Source organism: Haliotis asinina, chromosome 7 (genome assembly GCF_037392515.1).
Source record: "Haliotis asinina isolate JCU_RB_2024 chromosome 7, JCU_Hal_asi_v2, whole genome shotgun sequence".
Classification (NCBI taxonomy): Eukaryota; Metazoa; Mollusca; class Gastropoda; order Lepetellida; family Haliotidae; genus Haliotis; species Haliotis asinina.
Window position 1 is genome coordinate 39474261 of NC_090286.1, and position 24091 is coordinate 39498351.

The 24091-nt window shown below is 38.6% G+C and overlaps 1 protein-coding gene across 2 annotated transcripts; it reads right to left on the bottom strand.

Moving 5' to 3' along the window:
* Nucleotides 1–383: 383 nt before the first annotated feature.
* Nucleotides 384–18771, bottom strand: LOC137290710 (organic solute transporter subunit alpha-like). Of its 2 annotated transcripts, none has more exons than XM_067821798.1 (9): nucleotides 18657–18771; nucleotides 14227–14296; nucleotides 10672–10727; nucleotides 9875–10029; nucleotides 9168–9241; nucleotides 8214–8372; nucleotides 5321–5432; nucleotides 4599–4851; nucleotides 384–2859 (listed from the first exon to the last, which is right to left on the bottom strand). In XM_067821798.1, exons 2-9 carry the CDS (start codon nucleotides 14247–14249, stop codon nucleotides 2630–2632), a joined length of 1062 nt encoding a protein of 353 aa, XP_067677899.1. In that variant the 5' UTR covers nucleotides 14250–14296; nucleotides 18657–18771; the 3' UTR covers nucleotides 384–2629. The 2 variants fall into 2 exon arrangements, with proteins under 2 accessions (XP_067677899.1, XP_067677900.1); XM_067821799.1 differs by lacking the exon at nucleotides 18657–18771 and adding an exon at nucleotides 18565–18654.
* Between the last annotated feature and the right edge of the window lie 5320 nt (nucleotides 18772–24091).

Consider the following 24091-nt stretch of genomic DNA (forward strand, 5'->3'; position numbering starts at 1 on the left):
ATGTCAGTTCATCCATTTCATCGTTTAGTTCGCAAAACATCCAAATGGTCACATGTATTATAAATAAATACTTTATGAAATACCTCTTGTTTGTTTGTAATGCAAGACCATAAAAAAATGTGCTTGGAGTGGAACACCTCAACATGTCCCCGTACTGTACTGGGACATGGAAGCCCCCAGTCGTCTGAGCTGTTATCATGATCACATTTGTGGGGTTTTCAAGCACCACAAATCACGCAGTACTTTATGTTTTTGTGACGCCTGACCACTGAATTTGTCCCCAGACAGTTGGCAGTCATTGCAGGACACGGTTCTGACGAAACTCATACTGGATGTTAGTTCTAGAACACTGACCTTTTCTGTTTCTTTTAAACAAAAACACGTTGAAATTGTACAAAAGTTTATTCCTGAATAAAAATATTTAACTTGTTCAAATACCCACGATCTCTCTAATATTTGTACTGGACAAAAGTGCATGCATACATGCAAGGCAATATATTACAAAAAGAACACATTTCACAAGACATTATAATTTACTAAATGAAAGACATAAGTGTATAATATGTACTTGATATCATCAGCACAATAAAGATGTTTTATTGTCCCTTTGGTAAATCACTCGTCTGTACCTCATACTTTAATTTGGTGTTGGTGTGTTAAGTGACATTCAAACCCATAGTTTGAGGGCGGAGTGCATCCAGATAGCTAGTTTGTATCAATTTTGTTAATTGTTTTCAAGCTGCACTTCTTCAAGGCAACCATATACCCTTACAGTAGCGGTCACTTAGGCCAGTTGTTCTAGTCTTCAGACATATGACCCATCAAGATGTGGGTTAGAAATTGGTCTTCAGCAACCAATAGGTGACAAACAGGACCAAGGGGTGGACTTGCTTGATACAGGTCATGGTACCATTGATGTACGTCACTGTACCACTGATGCATGTCATCGTATGTATAGACATATACTTCTGATTCAGTCACTGGATTGCCAGGCCCATATTGCCATTATTAAGCTGGAAAGTAGCCAATGGTGTCCTTAAACAATGAGCATAAGAATGTCTTGGGAAACAAAGCAAAAGCCATTTCTTCAGTTTACAATACATATGTACTGCTGTAAATGTACTGTTTACAGATTAAACATCTTGCTGACTCGGGATGGTAGGGTAGTCTAGTGGCTAAGTTGTGCCAAAGAGCAGGGTTCAATTCCCCACAATGGTACGTGTATGAAGTCCTTTTCTGGTGACACTCAGACACTCACTCACTGATTCATTCACTCACTCCGACTTGTGCCTGTAATCTGTATCAGGGTTAAGCTTGACATTGCAGATAGGGATTATGGGATTGATCCCAGCAACCTGTCTCAGAGGACATGAAATTGATTGGTTGTTGGGCCTGTGTTACTATATCCAGGTGGTGAAAATTATTGCTCACAATATCAATCACTGAAACATGTTGAAACAAAACATGTAGAGGAGGGATATTGTTTTAGTGATTGGTTCTACTGCAACACACTAAAGCACATCAAACAATAATAAGGTTACAAGTACATTGGAAGAAGGTCTTCAGCAACCCATTGGTCTTCAGCAACCCATGCTTGTCATGAGACAACTAATAACAATAATAATGGGTGAATTTATAAAGCACTAAAATACTCCAAGCACTGAGTGTCTGCTTCAAGCACAATGATGAGTATGTATGCAGTAGATAAAATGAGTACTAACATGAAATGGAGCAATGATAACAATTTTGGAAAAGGAATGTCCCTAAATAGGATTAGGTGGTCAGGCTCACTGACACACATCATATCTCAGTTGCAAAGATTGATGCTCATGATCACTGGATTGTCTGGTCCATATTCAACTATCATATACTGCCGCAATATAACTCCAATAATGGAGGCTTGCGTTAAACAACAAACTAAAAAAAACTCTACTATGAAAAACTGGGAGTATCAGAGTTCTGTCCTACAAGTACAATGTAGATCCAATGAGTTTCTGAGCAAGGAGGTAGAATACAATGAGCAAAGGAAAAAGAAAATTAATATCCCTTGACTATAACTTGCCATACATGATCATGGATCGCACTGAGGTATAAATATTATTTTTGCTTGTTTCAAATCATACATAGCTATGTGAGTATGTCATGAAATTAAACAAATTTAACAGTGCTAGTGAAAATGAACTGTCATCATTTACAGCTATCAGATCCTGATGAACTTGTGCTTGACAGTAATACTGTCGTTAAGAGGCAACTAACAGAAGTGGGCGGTCAGCTTTGCTGAAATGTCAGATCCAGACATGAGTATATACAGACTGCTGACATGAGCCAGAATACTGCTGAGTGGATCGCTGAACAACAAACAAAACAGTTCGAAATGAAAATCAGGAGTATCTGAGTTTTGTCCTACAAGTACAACATAGATCCAATGAGTTTCATATCCCCTATAGTTCATTAAGGACAACTTGTTAGTTCCATGTAGTCCCTGTTTCATATAATGAGCACAGTATTCGAGTTCAAGTCGTTACAATATGCAATACTTGAAAGACTATTTCCATCTATCTCCTACCACCATCGCCATCATCATCATCATCATCATCATCATCATCATCATCATCACCACCATTATCATCTACATGTAGTTGATCTTTGGCTCCCGTTCCTTTTCACTGATGCTGTATTTCAGTTCATTGGCTCCATTGTACAAGGAAGAGCTTTCGGTTTTTTGCACTTTGTCTGGGTCTTCTGAGCTAGTAAGTTGAACATCTGTGATGACCTGTAACCCCTCTGTCCTGCGATAAAAGCGCCGGGCTAGCAGCGCCAGAAGGAACATTTCCACAATGACAATGAGGTGGTTCCAAACTGAAATTGAAAACCGAGCTTATTAACATCATTTGCCGTCACATACCAATCATTTGTTGGGTGTCTCAGAAGAAACCGGATGATCACCAAAGAGTTATCAGGACAAAGAATGGGTATATTTGGATAAAGATTACAATGCTTTTGCATTTTGTTATTTAGGAGAGGATCCTCCTAAAATATGGAATGCATTCAGGAAGGGTAACTATTTTCATTACAGTAGTGTATCCAAAATGAAACAGTCCCAAGTTCACATATTTTCTTTTCTCAGTGGGAGTAAACTAATGATATGATAATGATATTGATATTTTCAATAAATGCATTAGTGTTGTTGAAATAAACCATCACACAACAGACTTAAGTGAGCTGACAATATGCTGCTTTGTGTAAATTCCGGTTATCACAGTGTATGAAGTAATATTACATGGTGTATGTTGGTTGTTATTGGCCAGATATGGTATATATTGGTGTACAGGGAAGATGGTCTTTCATTGTCTAGAGCAACAGAAGACGGTATTGGTGTACAGGGAAGATGGTCTTTCATTGTCTAGAGCAACAGAAGACGGTATTGGTGTACAGGGAAGATGGTCTTTCATTGTCTAGAGCAACAGAAGACAGCATACATTTGTGTAAATTCCAGTTATCACAGTGTATGAAGTAATATTACATGGTGTATGTTTGTTGTTATTGACCAGATATGGTATATATTGGTGTACAGGGAAGATGGTCTTTCATTGTCTAGAGCAACAGAAGACGGTATTGGTGTACAGGGAAGATGGTCTTTCATTGTCTAGAGCAACAGAAGACGGTATTGGTGTACAGGGAAGATGGTCTTTCATTGTCTAGAGCAACAGAAGACAGCATACATTTGTGTAAATTCCAGTTATCACAGTGTATGAAGTAATATTACATGGTGTATGTTTGTTGTTATTGGCCAGATATGGTATATATTGGTGTACAGGGAAGATGGTCTTTCATTGTCTAGAGCAACAGAAGACGGTATTGGTGTGCAAGAAAGAAGGTCGGGCCAGATTATGGCAGTTACCATAGTCTAGTGCAGCAGAAGACAGCATACATTTGTACAATTTCCAGTTATCACAGTGTATGAGGTAATATTACATAGTGTATGTTGCTTTTTATTGGCCAGGTATGGTATATATTGGTGTACAGGGAAGATGGTCTTTCCTGACGAGATGTTGCACTTACCATAGTCTAGCGCAGAAGAAGATGGTATTGATGTACAGAGAAGATGGTCAGGCCAGATGTGACACTTACCATTGTCTCATGCATTAGAAGGTACTGTGCTCAATGCAGAAGGTCGCTGGGCAGATGGACAACTTTCTACAGTTGATGTGACACTTACCATTGTCTCATGCATTTAGAGACAGTGTTGTGCACATTGAAGAAGGTTGCTGCTGGGGCAGATGGACACCTTTTGACATCAGATGTGACACTTACCATTGTCTTGTGCATTAGGAGACGGTACTGTGTACAAGGAAGAAGGTTGTTGCTGGGCACATGGACCACTTTCGATATCAGATGTGACACTTATCATTGTCTTGTGCATTAGGAGATGGTACTGTGTACAAGAAAGAAGGTTGTTGCTGGGCAGATGGACCACTTTCAACAACTGATGTGACACTATCACCTCATGCAGTTGGAGACAGTATGATGAGGTTTGGTGGGGGCCATTGTATTGAAGACAAAGCCGGACCACTTTTGCCAGCAGATGAGACACTTACCATCGCCTCGTGCAGCAGACGACAATAACTGTGTACAAGAAGGAAGGTTGTTGTTGGCCAGAGTACTGAAGACAAAGCTCTGGAGGTTAGTGAATACAAGCACTAGCTGCATGCAGATGAACTTTGGGCCAATGAAGAGTTCCTTCAGGTGCTTCCTTGACGCCCTGAATATAAGGATCAAGCCATACATGGCAGTGAGTGTCGACACAGCATTGAACACATTCAAGTACAGAGCAGCTTGGTTTGGCGCCATCTGAAACAGTAAGAGGGGAAATGGCATTGAACTTTAGTGAAACCCAAAGGCAAAGGTTTGGTGCCTAACATGTACTTTCACATGTGGCAAGTGGGTGGGTATGAGATTTACTTTGACATCTGGCAAGGGGGTGGGTATGAGATGTACCTTGAAACCTGGTAAGAGGCTGGGTGTGAGATGTACTTTGACACCTTCCAAGATGGTGCAAATGAGATGTAGTTATGTGGCAAGAGGGGGATGTAATGTTGGCAAGTAAGAAATATCCTTCAAAACCGAGATGGTAAGAGATGTATTTGACATAACAGACTGGAGATATTACATAAACCACAGCAAGTTATTAAATGTCCTCCAACAAAGCAAATCAGTTATTATGTGAAGCACTCTAAGTGTAAAAGGATGGTGAGTATAAGGCATATTTACAACAGCAAAATAATGTTTAAGACATGTAATCTGAAACTTGTTTTATTACCTTCCCTTTCACATATTTATTATCAGTCCACAACACAGCAGACAGAAGCACCAGGATTGGTCTTAATAGAGCAAATTGTAAAACACACATCTTGATTCTGAAGAGGTTCTTCCTGAAACAGTATCATGACATCTTTAGAAACCAAACAAAACAGGTTTTAGAACACAGTGGATAAAAAAGTTTAGTGTCATTTTAAAAAAATGCCTGATTGTGAATGCTTACATTCAGGTTCCATACAAATATTCACATCCTGGAGAGTGAGTGAGTGAGCTTAGTTTAACACCGCATTCCAATATTCCAGCTACATGGCAGCTGTCTGTAAATAATCGAGTCTGGACCAGACAATCCAGTGATCAATAACGTGAGCATCGATCATGTCAACTAAGTCAGCTAGGCTAACCACCCAATCCCGTTAGTTGCCTCTTACGACAAGCATAGTCACCTTTTATGGCAAGCATGGGTTGCTAAAGGCCTATTCTACCCCGGGACCTTCACACATCCTTGAGAATAAGTCCTAGCAGTGTTAACTAGTTGCATAGGTTTTACCTTGTTCCATCAAAGATCATGGTTTCAGTCACAATGGGTCCAAAACATGTACCTCAGTTTTAGTTAATTTACCCCCACTGACATATGGCTGAAATAATCCTTATACTGAAATCAAATCTAATTCACTTGCTATCCATGTCCATTAGTCCAGTAAACTTAGTGGAAAAAATCACTGCACTTAAAACAAGTGGTACAGGAATGGTTTTGTGTTTATATCATTTACATCGATATACAGTGGAGGCCCTCAAAACCGGCATCCCTCCCATCTGGCATGCTCTCATTATCGGCACTGAGCTAGTTAATTCATGATCATTTGCACAGCCTCTAATCCGGCGTCAGCCTACTCCATACTTCAGTGCCCAAATGACTGTTTGTACAATAGTTAACGCTCACAAAGCCAGCATCTTCTATCTTGGCTCTACTGTTGATTGTCTGAACATGTATTAAAAACACAGAGGATTACAGTTAAGCATGGTGGTTAAGTGTAAGTAGAGGAGGTCTCTAAAGTGAGCAGGTTTAGTTTTATGCTGCACTCAGCAATATTCCACCAATATGGCTGTGGTCTGGAAATAATCGATACTGGACAAGACAGTGATCAACAGCATGAGCATCGAACTCCAAATATGGGATACAATGATGTGTCAACCAACTCAGCGAACCTGACCTCCTGATCCCATTCGTTGCCTCTTACAACAAGCATTGTCACTAAGGTGACATGATCACATGATCACGCTGCAAATATCATATCAAATATCGTAATTCAAGATGATGTCAACAAAAACATGACCAGTCAGCCTCTCTTGATGTGTTGCTCTGTAGTAGTTAAAACACACAAACATTTTCAAGACTCACTTTGATCTTGACTTGGATGTCTCAGTTTATGAAATATGCAAGAGTAGTAACAAAGAAATTGCTTATTGAAAAACATTCACAGGAAGTCATGAAACTCAATGAAGAAAATCCTTCCCTGACAATCTTAACAAAATGCGGCAGTTTAACATGCTCAAATCTCCAGTGTCACCATAACCTAGTAAATTATGTGAAGGTCATCCAAATCAACTGGACCTAGCACCTTCCCTAGATAAAGCCAGTGGAGTTAAACACAACGAAAATCCAGAGAACATTTCTTGAGATATCTCAATGACGAGTATAACATGCAGCTTAACATGCTGAAATCTTCAAAATGTTGACGTGATCTTGAAAATCAAGTGAGTATGGTTCTTGAAATATGTCACTGACACAAGGGTAAAACATCCTCTTGTGACTTTGAAATTAAGGTCAAACATAACCGGGAGCAGTCTGTTACTGTGATGAACACAGATACCAAATATGAAAAGAATCTAGTCAATGGTTCTAAAGACATCCCAATTTGTACATACAGACCCTAATACTATATCCCTGAACTTTGAGTTAAACATGTGGCAGGGGATAACAAGCACTGGGTGCTGAAGATCAGTTTTAACCGGGATCTTCTCGGGTGAATAGCTACTTGTTAAAAGCTCTTGAAAGGTTTCGAGAGTACAACAAGTATTGTCCTTTCTACTGCCATTAAAAAACGTAGTAATATTGATATTTTTGAAACTGAAATTACTACCACACATATACATATACATTTACTTTAATACTAGGTGGTGCATGCCTGTTTATCAATGTTTCAAAATTTGCTCAGGAAACAAAATGATTTCCAACTGAAACAGGGAAGACGATATATCCCATGGTATTACATGTCACTGGGGATAACTGTCATGAAATTGCATACAATTTGATGTACCGTTAAGTGAAAAACTGTTGCAAATACTGCTGAACCAAATCACATCACCCAATTACATCTCAGATTTTCTAGTATTCAAACATTCAACCCTTCAAATATTTTGTTCAGTTATTACTACCCCTAGTCACAGAAATAAAAGCTAAGTGCAACTCTTCCAAAAATGGGTGTACACAAGGTGAGTTCATTCAGTTTGCAACAGGTAACACAGATTGATCTGTAAAAATGGATTAACTCACACAGATGACATTTTGCAAATGAGGTGACTGTTTTGCCTTCATATAGGATGACGAGGTGTTGATGCTCTCAAAAGTCTTTTCTGTATGGTCTTACCCCAAAATAAGACTTAGGATCATATTGCAAGGCCTTTCAGTAGTCATTAGTTATAACCTAGTTAAGCTGAAACCACTCAGATCATGTTAGTACCAACTATTTTGAGGTTTTGTCACGTTCTGACTGGACTATACAGCACCAGTTACATGGAACTGTTTTTTTTATAAACAAATCTGTAATAACAGAGTTCAAAGTCAGTCTACTGATAATGAATTAATGGTAACTGTGACAAATACTCCTACTTACTTGTTTACAACTATCTTGGGGCAACAGCAGCAACAGCAGGCCACTGGTGGGCTGCGCAGGTTGATTGTCTCCCCTGACATGTGGTTTATAAGGCCTTCTTCACCTCCATGGTAGTGGATCATCAGCATGAGGAAGATCCGCATACAGATGGACAGATAGCTGGGGCAAGTACAAAACACACATTATAGGTAATCACTGGGGTATAAAATCAAACTCATTCCTTCTAACATCTCTGAGCCCACACATATCTGGGTTAGAATTGGTTCGTGTGACGAGAATGCATCTTTAAAAGCACAATGTCATGCCTTTTCAACAATATTTTGGTTTAAAATATATATAACAGGTCATGTGCACTCCCTTAAGCTTCCTATTTATACAACAAGAGACTTGCTATCGCTTGTGACTTGCCTGAAATGGATAACTGAAACTTTGATGTGAACAGCTTCCAAACATCTAACACTTGCCATATATGGAATGTAAATGAACTACATCCAAAACTGTTGTATTAATTCATTTAGACTTTTTGAATTCTTACTGTAATAATAACATCTAAAATTTTTCGGAATATATCATATGGGGGCTGACAGTATTAATTAGAGAAATGCAATATTGATTTTTAGAGAAGTGTGGCGTGATACTGTGCCTTCAAACAGCAAACACATACATTGAAGTATTTTTGTACTGGACATGGCAATCGAGAAACACTCCTGTAAGTGGAGCAAGGAGTGTCATATGTCATCAACAGAAAATATAACAACTGAGTTCCCCCAAATCCAAAACTGACAAAGTTAAATCCCCATACATAACTTACAGGATAGACTAATGCCTAATCTCTGAAATTATGGGGATAGACATACTGTGTTGGAAAATCAGGGCCATATTCTGAAATTATAATAGCTCTAAATTTGTCATTCAAACTTCATGCTATGCATGTAAAGGACACAGACTACTTACACGGCTGCTACCAGATCTGACAGCAAGGAAGATCTTGGGATACACACAGCTATCAAGGCTGTCATTGCAAAAACCTGTAGATAGCCATTGCACATTAATATATAGAGTCAAAACAAAATATATAATAATATCCACTATGAATGGAGGTTGCAAAAAAAATTGTTGCCTATTTCAATGGTGGTTTGGTGTAGCTGTTGAGAGCCACACTCAGCAGTATTCCAACTGATGGCAGTCTGTCAATATGATGATCAGTATTATGAGCATTGCTATGACATCTCTCAAACAAGTTGGCGAGTCTGACCACCTCATCCTGTTAGTTGCCTCCTACAACAAGTGTTGCCAAAGGCCATTTCTAACCTGGATGTTCACGGGTCTATCTAACCTTTAAGGGAAGCTGGACCAACAGGGCAGTAATGTATGGAGACAGTTTCATACATTGTGAGACGTGGAATCCACAAGTCTATGGAAATTCTGTGTTTGAATGGGTCAACAGCAAAACTATACTGTCAGAATTCCAATTTCTTGGTTGGTTAATTTTGTGTCAACATACACCAAAGGTGAGGTTTGGTATTGACAACATGAAGCACTACTTGGTATAAGACTAGATTCAATTATTTTCAGGCTGTTACTTTAATCAACAAACATTACAGCTTCTAAGGATTTTCAGATGATCTGAAAGGTTAAAGCATCACAAATTGTTAACTTACTGGTTGTAGGCCAATCATCCATATAGACAAAACTTTCGTCTTGCGAACCAAGAAGTGTCGGATTATGTACCAGGTGCTCTCCAGGTACATGATCACATTAGTTACAGCAATCACTGCACAAACTGCAATGGCAGCTAATTCCCCAGTAGATATTCCTGCAGAATACAAGTCACAACAGTTTTGGTGTTTTATATACAAAGAATTGGAACAATCATTATCTTATATTGAAAACTAATGTTAAGAGATTGCAGATGGCAATTCAAAGCATGATTTCAAAATACACGAAATTGAGTTATACTTATTAATTTATTATAGTGTTCATGGCAGGTTTTGTACGAATGTGTGCAGAAATGATAAATATATAGTCCACATCTTTTGTGACTTTTCATTACAATCTTGAATCATTTCATTATTGTTTTTCTGTATGTTGCTGTTTTTGATCATATTTAAAATTAAGTAGATCAGAAACTATGCATCTGAAACACACACACAAATTATTTTTTGCATGTTTTTATCATTTTGGGGTGGCAAAAATGCAGGTTCCTGCATCACCGCAAACACTGTTTATATTTTGGAATATGACCTCACTGGGGGCAACTCTTGCTTGTCTTAAACAAATGATTCATGATAGCACAAATTTCAACACCTAAATCAAGCATGGTATTTTGCAGTTTGAGAAAAATGAGTGTATATTTTCAAATATTGATAGTAACTACTACTAAAAGCCTCTTTTGAATCAAATATGAAAAAAGAAATAGTTTTTTAATATTTTCTAAAATATTTTTCCCATTAATTACCTGCAAAGTACACCTCTGATAAAGGAACATCATCAGGACAGATGGGCGCACCCGTGCTGAAAAGTAAATATAATATAGATAATATCATTTGAACATACATTTTATACATGCCAAAATACCTATGGAATCAGTTAACATGGTACAGCAGTGAGTTATAATGAAGATATGGGTTAGAACTGGCAATCCATGCTTGTTGTAAAAAACAGAAACGTCAACAGGTGGTAAGGCTTGTTGACTTGGTTGACACATGCCATCACTGCCAATTGTACAAGATTGATTCTGATCGTGTTGATCCTTTGGTTGTGTGGTCCAGACTCCAATATTCACAGGTCAATACAAGGTGAAGCTATGGGAACATACACTGAGGTCTGGCAACAGAAGTAAGTGAGTGAGTATGGTTATATGCCGCTTTTAGTGGGAGTGAATGAATATGTTTTTATGGCACTTTTTGCATAAGCAGAGATGCCAACCTCAAAGTGTTGCAAATAGTAGTTTCAACGTTCAAAATTAGTAATCTGACCATAAAATTAGTAGCCAACTAAATATACAAATCATGATGGATTCTGAGATAAAAAATGAACAATATTGTAGTCACAGGGTTAAATTATTTCCATCGGAACTAAATGTGTCATATCACAAAGGTATTGAAATCAGCTTCGCTAAAATTACATTTGTTACTTGCAATCATTCCAGTTCAAATATATCTTTAAATACGATGAATGGAAGGTATGTGATGTCTGAAAATGTATGTCATCATTGAAAATGTGTGATTTTGTCTATATATCCAAATTTTAATGTATTTTATTAAAATTTCGTAGGATTTCTAGTGGAATTGCATTGGCGTAGTTTGAAGTTAAAATTCGTAGCGACTACAATAAAATCGTAGAGATTGGCATCATTGCATGAGTTTAGGTTTACTCCTCACACAGCAATATTCCAGCTATATGACAGCTGTATGTAAATAATCCAGTCTTGACCAGACAATCAAGTGATCATATGAGCACTGATCTGCAGTATTGGGAACAGATGACATGTGTCAACCAAGGCAGCGAGTCTGACCACCTGATCCCGTTAGTAAGCTCTTACAACAAGCATGGGGCACTAAAGATACATCCCAAACCAGACTTCACGGGTCCTGCTGTTAGCAACATTGCACTAGGAATGGGCTTCACTCATTGCACCCATGTGGGGAATCGAATCTGACAAGCAGATGCTTTAACCATTAGGCTATCCTACAGGTCCCACAATATATCAGTCCAGATCCCAATCCCCTACAGCATATTTGTGACATTATGGGCTGCAGAATACTCAAAAAAATCCTTCAGTGCAAAAACTTGATGTATTAGAACAAATCCTCCATCGAGAATGGAAGACGATACTACATAAATACAAATTCAAACATTTAATGTCTGATACAGTCACTGAGAAAGAGGGTGAGGAATGCTAGTGGAAACTGACACTGTAAATGGTTATTGATACTTATGTGGCTTCTTGAGGATTGTATGCCAGAATCTTGCACATGACTTGCGGAGGTTAACATATTGATGTTAGAAAAACATTAATGTGTTGATGTACATTTTCCATATACATTGTCTTCAGTCTGAGCTAATGCCCCCATCAACATGCACACTGTCGGTACTTAGGGGCCAAGTCTAGAGGAATTTCTCTCCAAAATACCGTTTTGAAACATATTACTTATGAATTGGCAGGCAAGTAGGTTTCTTTGATGTCAGCTGCAATGCCTCGAAAAACCAAAACCCAGTAACAGCAACAATAATATACTCATGAAAACAAATAAGGTAAAATTCCAGCAACAACAACAATAATATACTCATGAAAACAAATAAGGGAACACATGAAAATACAAGTGTTCCTTTATGCCTTTCCAGGTTTCTTCACAAGGTATGTATTGCACTGTGGGTGAAATTCTGGAAATAAAGGAACACTTTGGTTATCGTGTGTTCCCTAATTTGTTTCTGTGAATATATGGTGAAACATTCAATCCTTCCTAAAGTTAAAGTTTCTTGAAAGCTGTTTCCAGATGAGATAAAAACAAGCCGGTTATATAAAAACAATGGGACTTTCAGGTGGTTCATTCCCATTGTGACTACTCCCAGTTTGACTACCCATCCATATACACAACCGTTTTCAGTCAGGTGGTTTTGAACAACTAGCTCTCTCCCCTCTATCAGGTAGACTGTTCCACCAACAATTAAAGGCAGTTATGTGCAGGCACATTGGTACATCATATTGTGCATGTTTAAGTATTGGTACTGTAAATATAATGAATAAAGCATTGTAACACTAATGTCAGGTTTGCTTCTTACTCTCTTCATATGACAGAGAAAACATCCAGGACAAATTAATGTGTTTATGTTGTGCCAAATTAGCCTAATAAGTTATGAAAACTGCAGAAGTTGTCTGTTATCTCCATATCTCTTATATATCAGCAGGATATGGAATTTATCATCCACCAAATATACCTGAAACAAAACTGATTTCAATTCACTGTGTAGGGTAGCATGATCCTGCTAATATTGGATCATATTTACCTTAGGATTGTTTAAGAGTGGCAATGAAGTTTTGACTTTTCTTTACTGCCTTCATAAATAGGCATAACTTTGTGTAATTGTATTTTCGGCTTGAAAGACCAAGGTTTGAAGTAACCCCTGTATTAGCATGTCATCGCATTGTAAATACTGATATGGCACGAATAAAAAGTATTCTCAGTGCCTTATTGCATGTCTGTGTATTTTTAGAGACATAGCTCACCTTCAAGCATTTTTTCCCTAAAATAAAACACTTACATATATGTCAAAGAAGCAAAAACATTTATTGACCTTGTCGTACAGGAAATCACTGACTTATGATGGATGGTAAGAAATCTGGTTGTTTTCCCATTTAGAGTGATTGAAATACTGATAGATCAGTTATTGAAGAGGAAATTGTGTTTGTTAGATATATTGAACACGTGACCCTATGTCTCGAAATTCTTAGCTATTAAAGGTGCTGGGAAGGCAGAGCAAATGAAGGTAAAGGAAGCCATCTTAAACTGAAGACATATTATTGATAACAGATTACAGGTTACATTTGTTGTTTGCTAACATTATAACAAATTTCAAATGATAATCATCCATGCTACATTTATTCTAAAAACACGCAGACAGACTTGATTTCTGAAAGGCACATCTAAAGTATTTGCATGGTGTCCTAAGGCACACGAAAAAAAATTGTATTTCTATCCCTGAAGACATGGTTGAATATGAACCCTTTCATACCCACTAGACAACTCAAAATTACAAAGTGTAGGGTAACTTTGAAATACTTGGATATAAGTTATTTTGTTAAAATGACTAAGAACCAGCCTTTTGGACAATCATACCATCACTCTGTCCTACACTAATGACCTATCTTTGATAGTTTCTTGTGGGGATTTAAAAATACTTTTTTAGAGCATTTTTATCTAATTTTAAGTCATGAAAAGAGTCACTCAGGAATAATTTCTTTCTAACTGGTTATCCTTAAAAAGGTGCATGAAAAACTCAATTTACTTACGTGTTGGGTGCTCCAGATGTCATATTTGATTCTTGTGTTTCACAACTTCATACAAATGTACCACCTGCTCCTTAAAGAAAACAATGAAAATACATGAAGCAAATGTTCATTATTGAAGATTTTATCACCAAAGAATCCCTCAAAAGGTTGGTGGGTGAGTTCAGTTTTATGCCACTATTAGCAATATATTAGCAGGGAACACCACAAATGGTTGTTACACCCAGGTCTTCGGCGTGACAAGCGAATGCTTTTAAACCACAAGGTTACCATAATGCCCCTCCCTCAAATTGACTTCAGACAAATATGTTAATAAATAAGGTTTATATTTATGTAAGCATATCTTTTCGGCTACCTGATTGGTCTTGAGGGGGGTCAAATGACCATCAACAGAAAAGCATATTGACTCTAAGCCAGATCTGACCAAAAGTTATACTGACTTCAGAGCACTACGATGTCAAGCTATGATGTCATTCCATTGTTTAAATGTCACTGTATTGTTGACACAATGTTAATGGTTTGTAGTGAAAATATAATTACATTATCCTGACTTAACGCACATGTTTTGGTTTTCAGAAGCGTTTTTCAGTAATTACATAATAAAACAGTTATAGCCTGGAGAATTCAGTCAATACCTGTTTATGGACCCGCGAGAAGCAATATTAACCTCGGACTTTGTCCTTGGTCAATACTCCTTTTCGCCGGTCCATATACATGATAAAAACCTGTATTGACCTCATCACCAGTCTGTAATTGTATATTCTACCCATAATAATCGATTCATACTAGTGACATATCTGAAACCAATCTGATGCTGATATATATTAAAAGTCTCCACCATCTGTTAGCAAAACAGAAGTAACAGAAGTAACAATGTCCTAATTTATGAATTTGTGTTGGATGAAATGATGTGTTCTATGAAAGTAACTTGATACAAAGTCATAAGTATTTTTTTCAGTGATACCCATCTCCTGCCTACTCCAAACTTCCATTCCAAATAACAGTTTTTTTGGTCTTACTTTTCATGGTCATTATGAAAATGTACACCTGATAAAAATAATCAAACACTGACACTCTCAACAAAACAGATCAGCTTGATCTTCCTTTTGCTGAAAAATGTTTCTAAAGCAGAACAACTTGACCTACATCATAAACTAGTTTAATTACCAAGCAGGAATCGGGAAAGGCAGGGGCCATCGTCCATTTTGCATATTTTAATGAAAAATGGCCCATTAAAATTTTGAAGTTTACTATTGATACAAGGGCAGCGACCCATTTTAAATTCAGCAAATGGCTAATAATCCTGACAATGGCTCATTGTCAAAGTTCTCTTTCCCAATCCCTGACCAAGTGATCTAAATTATAAATTTCATAAACTATGTTACATAATCAGTGGTAATGTCTCATGTTTTTCATATTTTTATTTTTTAATTTATTGCCAGCCCCATAAATATGTCACACAGTCAGGGAAAATGTCTCATGTTTTTGTATTTCTAACATTTTAGTTACTGCCTATCGCTTTCATGCTTGTTGAAGCTGAAGATAAGAAACAATAAATGATGTACAGATATGGCCTACCAGGTTAAACAAGAGGGTAACTTCAATGTAATACCTCCTCATTTCGCATTTTGAACAGTCTAGTTTACCTTTCCATTTTGCCTGCTGTGGGAAATTTAAACACCTGTTGAGAATTCTAGACAAATCGTTGCAACCAAACACTAAGTATATTTCTAAATGTAAATGTTTGCAGAGATCCATTTCAATACCCAGTGGCAGGCCAACAGTGAGGTAGATATGGTTAGACTGTAGGCTTATTCTGCACCCTTATGAAAATATTTATACAAAATGAGGGGTTCTGTTTGTATAAAACTTGCACCAGAGAAACCTATATTAGAAAAGTATTGATGAATACATGTCTAACTAACCCAAACTTTTCTATACAACAATCAACTCCCCTTAAAGAGGCAAGTAAAAAGTCAGTTAAAGGGTCCTTATTTTGAATGACAATGACCTTGCAATTAACTTCTCATGTATGAAGATGGGCTGTGAGGTAGCACAGCTGTTAAAGCGTTTGCTTGACATGCCAAAGACCCAGGTTCAATTTCCCACATGGGTAGTCGAAGTCCATTTCTAGTGTCCCCCGCTATGATGTCACTGGAATATTGCTAGACGCAGCACAAAACTGAACTTATTCATACCTGCAGTAATTGTTGAAATCCAAGCATTTAAATGGAATTAGACTTATCGTCAGTATTTAAAACAGAAAGTTACCTCATGGACCACGTCCTGTCTTTAAAAACCCATACATGTTTGGGTACATCCATAAAATTCAGGGCTACAGATAAGCCTAAAAATCAATGACGTATGACAGAAGATTTCAAGCGTATCATGCACAGGACATAAATACCTTTGTACGTCTAATATATACAAAGTTTAATAGCTGAAAAGTTGTTTAATATTATAAATAACAACCACATCAACAAGTCTCACAAACAAAAATATGTCAATACTCCTAAATTCTCAGTACATGCCCACTTGCAATATGAGGTGTAAGTACACCCTTACTCAAAAAGTTACCTGAAGCCATGACATAACTATCGTTTCTGTGCAGGACACTTCATACCCATGAAACTATATGCCCTGCTAATGACCTGGCTCAAAATATACTGCCTAGGGTGATGGCTAGTGACGATAACATGTTCCTGGCCTTAAATGACCCCTGTTTACCCATAGGACATACATCACTGACTTTACCTATGATTGTTTAAACTGTGTGGCCACCTGACAAGCTGGGTTTGTCACCTTTCTAATTGCACCTTACTGAGATCCTAGTAAACTATTATAAGGTCTTGTAGTATTGTAAGTCTTGTGTCATCTACTATCTTCACTGCCAAGGGAGATAATGTTGTCTTAAACAATGTTAAACAAACCAGCTCAAAGTAAACTATTCACTTCCAAAATGTCCAGGAAATATCAGTTAATATTCTGAAATTCCTAATTAATTTTAAAATAGCTATGAATATTGCAATGGCTAGTTCACTTTAAGAGGCTCTAATGTGTAAGAGTACATTACTGCTAAGAATAGCATACCTCTTAAAAGAAAAAGAAACATACAAATGCAATTTTGATCAAATAACAAATTTTAAAGGTTTGATTTTCATGACACAAAGCATAAAATCCTAAATAGATCTCTGCATTAAATACACATAATTACATTATCATAGATATAGACATAGCAGAGCTTGTGGTGTATCTTATCACTGTCTACATATACTGATACTACTTGTTGATAATCCACTCCAGTATCAATGAGTACATTGATAAGGATGCTTAAGACAATGCAACCGAAGAATTAAGTGGCATTATAAATAAATAAATAAATAAATAAATAAATAAATAAATAAATAAATAAATAAATAAATAAATAAATAAATAAAAAGCAAAGATAGGATTATACAAACGCTGACCACAGGTTGAAACAATAACAATAGGGTGACATATGATTAGAAAATGATATCAGAAGTCAATATTTGTTAAAGCCACTTATTGACCATATTGCACAGTACACTGTCACTGGTGAAGGGGATAAATGCCCTATTGGTGAATGACTTTTGGTTTACTATGCTTTTAGCAATATCATGCCAGGAACACCAGAGATGGGCTTCACACATTGCAGCCAAGTAGGGAATCGAACCTGGGCCTTGGGTGTAACCCCATTCCTCCAGTTGACAACACAACATAACACTGAACGAACATATACTGCTGGTAGAGGCTGGAAGTGTATGGTTCAAAAGCAGGTCAAGTGTACCTGTCTTTGTATTTCTATTTAAGTGTCACGCACTTTACACTGCAGGTACAAGTACATTATACAAGATAACATATAATCGAGACAGTCTGATTTTACAGACAATACATTATGCAACAGTAAAACCGTGCGTCGAGCCACAAATTGGCTCATGAGACACTAAAACATATATACGGAAATATATGAATAAACGAGGGACGTGCATAAGTCAGTGACATTTCCCGTATTATTGTAATCACACCGAAACGCTCTCGCCGATTGAGCAATCAGAACATTCAGATTCACGTTTATACACAAACAGTTATCTCTGTCCGCCCGTTGACAACACACAACTGTTGAAGTGACATTGCTGTCCCAATGGACTCCGTCAGCTGTTTTATCTGATATTTATGATGATACGAACGCTTGTCCACTTGATATTTCATGAGGCATAAAGTGACCCCTCGTTCACGCTACTTTACGTGCAGGCGACAGATTCTTTTCTCGTCATGCTAAGTTTCATAACCAAGTTTGCCCACATAGTCAACAGCGCTCACGTTAGCACTGTTCTGCACGGATAGGATGTGTTACATGTTTATCGGTTCGCACGATAGGGCATAAATCGCTGATGCAGTTTACAGCTACTCACAGTTTGGGTGGATGGACAAGGCAACGATGCGCGAGGCAAATCACGATCTGCACAAGTACTCTCCGCGACACATAAACTTATTGGATCTCGTACGAGTTCTTGCATGAGATCACGTGACACATGAGAGAGCAGACGACATGGCTTCTTTGTAAACCTTCTTTCTTCACCTTATCGTATTTCTTATGATCACTATACTAACCAATAGGAATACTTGTTTGAATTGTATATATACGTACCATGTACAACGGTGCATTCGTGAATCTCCACTGGAGAACGCGGGACGTGGACAAATTTATATTCTTAGCGCAGATTAATAATTTATTATACACTTAGATCTATCTATCTTTCATGTACTTTTGTTTGTTTGATATTTTTGTTGTAAATTAACTGTAGATCGCGCCTTTTCCTCAGCGCTGTTGAGATTGGTATGCATTACAATTCAGGGTGAGCAGTGAGACTGAGGCGATGCAGCAGATAGTAGTCAGGGGTGAGTATCAATAAACTAGACAGTATTCAGGATTCGGTGGTGAGCGGTGAGACACGGGTTGATAAACTAGATAGTATTCAGGATTCGGGGCTGAGCGGTGAGACACGGGGTGATACACTAGACAGTTTTCAGGATTCCGGGGTGAGAGGGGAGACACGGGGTGATAAACTAGACAGTATTCAGGATTCGGGGATGAGCGGTGAGACACGGGGTGATACACTAGACAGTATTCAGGATTCGGGGGTTAGAGGTGAGTACGGGGTGATAAACTAGACAGTGTTCAGGATTCGGGGCTGAGCAGTGAGACACGGGGTGATACACTAGACAGTTTTCAGGATTCGGGGGTGAGAGGTGAGACACGGGGTGATAAACTAGACAGTGTTCAGGATTCGGGGGTGAACAGTGAGACACGGGGTGATAAACTAGACAGTATTCAGGATTCGGGTTTGAGCGGTGAGACTCGGGGCGATAAACTAGACAGTATTCACAATTCGGGGGTGAGCGGTGAGACATGGGGTGATAAACTAGACAGTATTCACGATTCGGGGGTGAGAGGTGAGACACGGGGCGATAAACTAGATATAGTATTTAGGATCTAGTTTATCACCCTGAGGCACGGGGTGATAAACAGGGTAATAAACAGCAATACGGACATTGGAGGAAATAAACTGCGACTGTACAAGACGTTTCAACTAACTACATCTCAGGAAGCGGATGCCATCAGTCATATGCCAAGGTCTAATCGTAGCGCCCTAGCGATGTTTAGAGGTGGAGTCGCCTCCCTTCATACGGAGACGGGGATATACAACAAGAACCAGAGAGTATGTTTTAATCCACATTCTTGTTTCCATACTGTGGAAGATGAGACCCACGTTTTACTTGACTGCCCGATATGCAACGGAATCAGGTCAACGCTTTTAGACATGTAAATGATCGACTGTGGTAGTTTCAACGATTTTAACTCTTTGCATAAAATGTGGTTTACTCTCTCCAGACCATTTGTGTATGTGTGTGCGCCAAAATCTGGCATATTTTATTGCAAAAACGAAACCGTGTTTTATATAGTTCTTAGCTTTGTTAAGTGAGTATATATCATTGCACTTCTGTAACTGCATTGTATCACGTCTTTTTACAGTGTTTCTACAGTCTATCATAACAACCCTTAATGGGTGGCTCACGCCTTTTATTATGTGTGTTATATATCTTTCATTTTATGTATATATTAATGTGAGGTGAGACTTCAGCAGTGACACACGGGGTGATAAAACAGATCACGATTCAAGAGTTAGCAGTGAGACGCGGGGTAATAAAATTGATGGTACTCATGGGTGAGCAGTGAGACACGGGGTGACTCGCGATTCATTCGAACACGACCGCATGTACATTACCTGGACCTGACAGTTCAGTGATTGATATTGTGAGCGTTACACTGTCTAGTGAATTACATACACCGTCAACAATGTCCCTGAACCTGTCCATCCAATGTCCAGCATCGTTTACTAACGACACCTTCCAAGACAAAATCCTGTCATACGATTAGCAAACGGGTGGTAGGGTCGCGTTCTGCTGGTTGTTATTCTCTGTGATTTTGGTTATGTTCGAGGTATGTTTGCCTAAGTCAAGACGACTCGGCATCGGCATTGAAGAGTAAGCTAGGTAAGATTTAACGCCCTTCATCCCTTAACAAAAACACCTTTCCTCCAAAGCTAATTTCGATCAGAGATAGTACAGCATGCATATCACAAAACACACATACATGGTGACAATGCTACAAACAGCTAATGGTAATGCACACCACACGGGGCATTCACCCGGATCCTTTGTAGATATACAGGTGCACACGCACTTTAGGTAATCTAGGTTTAAATTGTCATGTTCCTGTCTCTCTCTCAAGCTGCGTTTCAAAACACTCTGTACAAAAAAGGAAAGCCGAATCGGGTCTGTATTACATTTGACATATGTGTGATGACTAAATCTAGCGTCAACGCGTATGTGTGTGTCAAGTGGGGAGCTAACTCAGACGTGTACGAACAATACGCTGACAAAGAAGGAATACTTTCAACCCAAGCTTCTATGGCTGGCTACACAAAACACATAAACGTATACAAGACAGCACTGAGCTAAGTTGCCCTCTCAGACACAAGAAAAGTGAGCTGAGGTCTAGCTCAACCTCAGCACTATTCGTATCCTGCCCGCGGTCGTCCCTACTAAAGGGATACCAGAATGGTTGACAGTATACATGTGAACGAACAAACACGCACACGCACAAGCACACGCACACGCACGCACGCGCACTCGCTCACACACACTCACATACACACATACATACACTCACGCACTCACTCACATACATACACTCACTCACTCACACACACTCACACACTTTCACTCACTCAATCACTCACTCACACACACGACCCGTGATGGTCCGGGGTAGAATAGGCCTACAACGACCCATACTTGTCGTAACAAGCGACTATACTTGTCGTAAGAGGTGACTAACAGGATTGTGCGGTCAGGCTGGCTGACTTGGTTGACACATGTCATCGGTCCCCATTTGTGCAGATGGATGCTCATGCTGTTGATCATTGGCTTGTCCTGTCCAGACACGATTATCTACAGACCACCGCCATATAGCTGGAATATTGCTGAGCGCGGCGTAAAACGAAACTCACACACACGCAACACAGCACAGACACACACAACACACATACGGTTTCTTACAACATGTAAATATACCACCAATAATGCCTTACTTGGCGAAACAGGGCGCCGTAGATGCATATTGAGAGTCAAATGAGAGTTATTAGATAGTGGATTAAACTTCCAATGGCTGATTATCGCTACCCCCATCAAAGCTAACAATTATTGTTCTCACTTGATAAATGTGGAGAGTATTCATTCATTCATGGGCTTCAGATGTGATAAACATGTTATTTTCCAACGGGGTTTCTTTGTTTGCCTTAAGCAAGATGTTGGTGATGTTTTTTGTCAGCATTAGAACCACGAATAAGACACACACACACACAGACACACACACAGACACACACAGACACACACACACACACACACACACATATATATATATATTAGATGTATATTAGACGTATGTATGTATGTGTGTGTGTGCGTGTGTGTGCGTGTATTCAGAACTCGTGCGCATCAGTAAATTTATCACGTTTTCTTAGTCATTATTTACAACGTAAACGGATGTTCGGACCCGAAAAATATATCAGTGTTCCCAGTGATAAGTCCCTTTTACGAAATGTTTGTAAATCTAGAACCTCTCTACATGCCTCAAAATACAGCTACTTAGAAAGGATAACAATGCATTGGAAGATTTATCATGTTCTTATTGTTTTTCTGGTATAGCTGAAGACGAACGTCACATATTATTAGTCTCTGAGGATTTCTCTGCTTGCCGAAGGAAGTAATGCTCTAATGATGCCCCATAAACGATATATGATCTACTTAATTCTAATTAATAATGCTGATGTTATTAAGTCTATTGCCATTTTTATAAATCATTTGATGTCCATTCTAATCACATGTAAAACCATAATTTCATGTCACGTGATCTATAGTTGTAATCGAGCAACTTCAGTTGTACTTTGATCCACATGACTTACTGGAAAAATGCCTGCCTGCCTGCCTGCCTGCCTCCACTCTCCTCAGAGCATGATGCAGGATACACTGTTATTTCACTCATAGAGAGCAATACCGCTTTCCTATACATTATCGTAGAGACCATCTACACGTGTTGACCTAGGGGTCAACACGTGTAGATGACACCTAGCATCCCCATTAGTGCCTGAAGTTTACGTTGTCTCACTCTATCACTCGACAGTATTCGATGTTGTAGCATGGATACTAGTAGCTATTACAAGGCAAATGGAAAGATACAATTAACCAGGGTGATCTTTAGATGCACACTGTCATCTAAAGCTGTTCATCCGCAAGAACTTGTCCTTGATCATCCTACTATGGTAGAATGTCGCTCAGGGTAGTTACCACACTGGAGTCCAGTCCATACCATTAACCCACAGTACATTTCTCCGTGCCGTCACGGTCCAAGAACTGGGTTAAATGCGGCCTAAACACATGTTAGTTATTTCTTGTCAGCTCAGTGTTAAAGGAACACACATAGTGATCAAGGTCGTTGATACCCGAAGGGAGAGCAAATGCTGGTATGATACCTTATCAAAATTGGTTGCTGTTGGAGCAACTAACTTAATAATAAAGGCCATTTATACCGCGCCTTTTCCACATACATAGCACTAACAGATAACTACAGAAGCTGCTTCCGAGGCGGTAGAAGGTTATTGGTCTCTCGACCTACTTCATCGGGTACCCATTTTCTGCTAGGTGAACAGAGGCAATTTCTGAACAAACTCACTTGCCTAAGGTGAGACCACATGTGTCACATGTGCTTCGTTGTGGGGCAGCACGTAGTCCTACAAACCCCCTGGAGTCAAGCTGCCAAACACGATCACCCATCCAAGGTATTTGCCCCCTTTTAACTTAAACTGAGATGTGACCTGAGCACAGGACCACACACCACCAGTCTGATGAATTGTGCACAAAGAGCATGAAAATCAAGTCATACTTAAGCCAAAAATGTTAATCTGATGTTATTTTTTCTATGCAGCTAAGAATGATATTTTACTCTGTGTTTTATCAATATTCCAGCAGTATCACAGCGTGGGAACTCACATGGAATACACATGTTGGGAATCGAGCCGTGTTGTGACGAGCGACCGCTGTAACTACTTGGCTACCGTCGCCTAGACTGATGCTTAGGTTATGAATTTATGTAATTTTGAAACTAACTAACTAACTAACTAACTAACTAACTAACTAACTAACTAACTAACTAACTAACTAACTAACTAACTAACTAACTAACTAACTAACTAACTAACCCATATAAACTGAAAAGGAGCACCAG

What these genes read in the sequence shown, in the direction of transcription:
- LOC137290710 (XM_067821798.1), bottom strand. Translation starts at nt 14,249, where the DNA reads ATGACATCTGGAGCACCCAACAC. An exon ending in TCAGATCTGGTAGCAGCCGT is followed by an intron (nt 8,373 to 9,167) that starts GTAAGTAGTCTG and finishes TACTTGCCCCAG; the next exon opens with CTATCTGTCCATCTGTATGC. An exon ending in ATAAATATGTGAAAGGGAAG is followed by an intron (nt 4,852 to 5,320) that starts GTAATAAAACAA and finishes TTACTGTTTCAG; the next exon opens with ATGGCGCCAAACCAAGCTGC.